We start from the raw sequence: 4,371 nt of genomic DNA, 5'->3' as shown, positions 1-4,371 counted from the left end.
GTGGCTGGCGCCTTAGCCGGTTGAGCTATAGGCGCCGAGCCAGGGCTGGGTTTGAACCCACCACCTCTGGCATATGGGACCGGTGCCCTACCCTTTTGAGCCACAGGTGCCGCCCATTCCCTATTTTCCCTACCCACTCCAGCACAGGGTCCCCAGAGCCAGCACTAACCCTCCCCTCCCCCACATCCAGATGCTGCGGATCTGCACAAGGTACACCCCAGAGCAGGACACCATGACCTTCTCAGATGGGCTGACCCTGAACCGGACCCAGATGCACAATGCTGGCTTTGGACCTCTCACAGACCTGGTCTTTGCCTTTGCTGGGCAGCTTCTGCCACTGGAGATGGATGACACTGAGACAGGACTGCTCAGTGCCATCTGCCTCATCTGTGGAGGTGCGGGGGCGCCCCCTGGTGTCTGCTTGGTCTCCTTTCCCACCACATTGCACACCTGACTGCTGAATCTGCAGGAAACCTGGTGGTCTCTTCCCTTTGGTATTGTTGCACCTGGTGCCATCCATAGACTTCTCAGATGCTGTGCAGACTTTCCAGCAGTCTAGAAAATAGGACACTAAAGAGGCAGATCCAGGGGGAGTAGAGGAGACCATAGATACTGGTGCAGAGATAGGAATCTGGAAGGAATGATTTACCAGAGAAAGCCCCTTGCTGAGGGAGGAAGGTACAGGGAGAATAGGGAAAATAGCCTGAGTAGGGCTCCGGGACAACAGGGAAGTAGCTAATGGGACAAAGTTTGGGGCCTGGAGGACTGCAGCACAGGGCCAGTTAGGAATCAGCTACTTGTCACTGTATCTTTCTCATTTCTCTTCCCCTGTCACTCCACCATGCTTGTCCCCATAGACCGCATGGATCTGGAGGAGCCTGAAAAAGTGGAAAAGCTGCAGGAGCCGCTGCTGGAAGCCCTGAGGCTGTACGCCCGGCGCCGGCGGCCCAGCCAGCCCTACATGTTCCCAAGGATGCTCATGAAAATCACCGACCTCCGGGGCATCAGCACCAAGGGTTAGTCACGAGGCAGCATCCCCTCTGTCTTCCCACAGCTGCTGGTCTCCCAGGTCAGACCAGTGGACAGGCAGAGACAAGAACAGCGTGATTGAGAGCCAGGTGACCTACGTCAGAATCCTAGTTCTGCCACATACTAGTACAGGCAGTCCCTGAGTTAAAAACATCTGACTTATGTACACTTGCACCTACAGATGTTGGCTATTACAGTAAGTCCTCGAATTACAAACATCCAATTGACACATTACAGATGGGTAATAGGTAAAGGTCCCTGTTCCAACTGACATACAAATTCAACTCAAGAACAAAACTATAGAACCTATCTCATTCATAACCTGGGGACTGACTGTAATGGGAGATGTTGGACAAATTTCTTTATTTTTTTTCCTTCTTTTCCTGTTTGTAAACTGGGCTGTACTTATACCCTCCTCTTAAGGTTATGGTGAGGACTAAATGAGTGTATATACAATGTAAAGCTGGGCACAGTGGTGAGTACCTGTAGGCCCAGCTATGTGGGAAGCTTAGGTGGGAGGATTACTTAAGCACAGGGGTTCTAAGTTGCAATGACCTGTGAATAGCTACTGCACTCCAGCCTGGGTGACATAGCAAGACCCTATCTTGTACACAAAGACAAACAAAAAAACCCCCACACATACATACAATATACTTAGACCTGTGCTGAATTAAAATTCAGTGCTGTCTAGATGCCGAGGCTCCTGTAATCCTAGCACTCTGGGAGGCCAAGGCAGGAGGACCCCTTGAGCTCAGGAGTTTAAGACCAGCCTGAGCCTGAATGAGACCCTGTCTCTACTAAATATAGAAAAACTAGCCAGGTGTTGTGATAGGTGCCTGTAGTCTCAGCTACTTAGAAGGCTGAGGCTTGAACCTAAGAGTTTGAGGTTACCGTGAGCTAGGCTGATGCCATCGCACTACAGCTTGAGCAAAAGAGTAAGACTCTGTCTCCAAACAAACAAAAATAAATTCAGTTCTGCAGTTACAGTAGTCACATTTCAAGTGCTCAGTAGCCACATGTGGCTAATGGCTACTGTATTGGACTGCAGCCTGGAACATAGCATTTGATAAATGTTAGCTGTTGTTATAAGGTTATTAAGAACACAACTGGCAAGCTTTGAACAGAGGGAGGTGGCTGGGGACTGGGGCTGGAAGTTGTGCACAGAGTGACCTTTGAATGAACAGCCTGAAAGGGGATAAATAGGTGGTAGGCTTGGGAGAGAAGACCAGGTAGAGAGCTTCTCAGCAGAGGAGTAGCATCCAGGAACCTAGAAGGGAGAAGGTGAGCTTTGGACAAAGAAATGCTGGGAGCCCCCTTAGGGGAGTCAGAAGGCAGGTGAGAAATGTTAGGGAGGTGTCCTTAAGGGCCACACATGTCTGTCTTCTGAACCTCTTTGCCTCTTCATTGCAGGAGCAGAAAGGGCCATTACCCTGAAGATGGAGATTCCCGGCCCGATGCCTCCCCTGATTCGAGAGATGCTGGAAAACCCCGAAATGTTTGAGGATGACTCTTCACAGCCTGGTCCCCACCCCAAGACTGAGGATGAGGTTCCCAGGGGCCAGAGTAAAAGAGGCCAAAGTCCCCAGCCTGACCAGGGCCCCTGACCTCCCCCACTGTGGGGTTGGGGCACCAGGCAGCAGACTGACCATCTCCCAGACACTACTAGTGACTGGGAGAGGACCTGCTCTGCCCTCTCCCCACCCCTTCCAATGAGTTCCTTGTTTTTGCCAAAGTTTCCAGGGGTGCCTCTGTATTCACCCCCTTCCTGTTCTAACTGGCTCCCTTACCAGTCCTGGGGGCCTGCCCTGCTCAAACCAGGAGAGAGGGCAGAGGGGTGAGCTTGGGTTTGGACTCTAAAATCTCAGCACTGCCCTTCAGATGCCAGGATCCTAGGCTCCCCAGGGCAGGAGGAAGACCCTGCCATTCCACAGACTCCTCCTCTGCCAGGTGCTTGGGCCTCTGGGAGCAAACAGGAACACTAGAGACAAAAAGGGGTACAATGGGGGAGGGCTGAGCCCACCCTCTTGCTCCTGCCCTTGGTGCCTGATGCTATGTGACGCACCTGGTGGGTGCATGCTGCCCTCTGTGCCCCATCCTTGTGTCAGATCAGGGTGGTAGCAGGCTGGGCTTTGCATTTCTGGGGTGAAAGGGACAAATACAGGTCCATTCTGCACCTCTTTGCTTGGGGGTGGAGTTTACCCTGTGCCCTCCATTATGAGTCGTCGCTCCCCCACCCCTGTCACATGCCTTGGGCTCCTCCTGCCCCCATCTCAGCCATGGGCCAGGGATGCTCCCACACTACAGAGGGGCTGGGGGATCCCTCTCTCCCTAGTGCCTTTCACCCTTGACCCCCAAGAGCAGCTTGACCCAGGGAGGGGGGATGCTGCTTGGCTGATCCCGCCCTGACCCAGAGGAAGCCTCTATTTATTTATTAGCTTTTGTTTACACCCTGGAATTGACCCCTTCCTCCAGGGGTCTTGGGTGGGGGAGCCCAGGGCCCCTGTGACCGTTCCCTTCCTCCAATCCCAAGTTTGTATTTAGCTGCCAAATAAAATTCCCACTGGCTCCCCTTTTCTTTGGGGGGTCAGGGTGCTGTCCCCTCCCCTCTGTTTACAGCTCCCCTCCACCCCGCTGTATTGCATATTGCTGAGTTTTCTATTTTTGCAAAATAAAGTGATGGAAACTCATGAGATGTGGCTCCCTCTAGGAGGTGGAAAGGGAAATTCCCAGTTGACCTGGAGAGGAAGCTGGAAGAGGAGGGCAAGCTCCTTATCTGTGGGGCCCTACAGCTTTCTTTTTTTTTTTTTTTTTGAGACAGAGCCTCAAGCTGTCCCCCTGGGTAGAGTGCCGTGGCATCACAGCTCACAGCAACCTCCAACTCCTGGGCTCAAGCGAGTCTCCTGCCTCCGCCTCCCAAGTAGCTGGGACCACAGGCGCCCGCCACAACTCCCGGCTATTTTTTGGTTGCAGCCATCATTGTTGTTTGGCGGGTCCGGGCTGGGGATTTGAACCCGCCACCTTAGGTGTACGTGGCTGGCGCCTTAGCCGGTTGAGCTATAGGCGCCGAGCCCCTACAGCTTTCTTAAGGGAACAAAGAAAATAGGATGAAATGAGCCTGGATGGGGGTGGAAGGGTGGGGAAAGGGAGCCCCGAGGGGCACCCTGAGTGATCAGCCTCCCATAGCCACCAGGTAAGTTCTCATGTTGGGTGCGAGGGGGCTCTGGGAGGGCATGGCTGCACTTTAGAGGTCTCTTAACCCATCCACAGTCAAGGCATGCATATGTGCATATCTGCCCTGTGGGGAGGAGATTTGGTGACCTTTCATCTGATTCTCTTGAGGGT

General features: G+C 53.1%; 1 protein-coding gene across 2 annotated transcripts in view; it reads left to right on the top strand.

Annotated features, from left to right (window-relative positions):
• Positions 1-3,716, top strand: part of RARG (retinoic acid receptor gamma) — a 17,532-nt gene extending 13,816 nt beyond the window's left edge. For both annotated transcript variants that reach the window (XM_012805654.2, XM_003790423.3), the window contains exons 6-8: positions 191-395; positions 858-1,016; positions 2,440-3,716. In XM_012805654.2, the coding sequence (XP_012661108.1) occupies positions 191-395; positions 858-1,016; positions 2,440-2,633 (558 nt within the window). In that variant the 3' untranslated portion in view covers positions 2,634-3,716. The remainder of the gene's footprint in view (positions 1-190; positions 396-857; positions 1,017-2,439) is intronic.
• The last annotated feature ends 655 nt before the right edge of the window (positions 3,717-4,371 follow it).

Source organism: Otolemur garnettii, unplaced genomic scaffold (genome assembly GCF_000181295.1).
Source record: "Otolemur garnettii isolate 467f Iridium unplaced genomic scaffold, OtoGar3 scaffold00043, whole genome shotgun sequence".
In the NCBI taxonomy this organism is placed as follows: Eukaryota; Metazoa; Chordata; class Mammalia; order Primates; family Galagidae; genus Otolemur; species Otolemur garnettii.
Note: the sequence above shows the minus strand (reverse complement) of the source record. Positions and strands in the feature narration are given on the sequence as shown.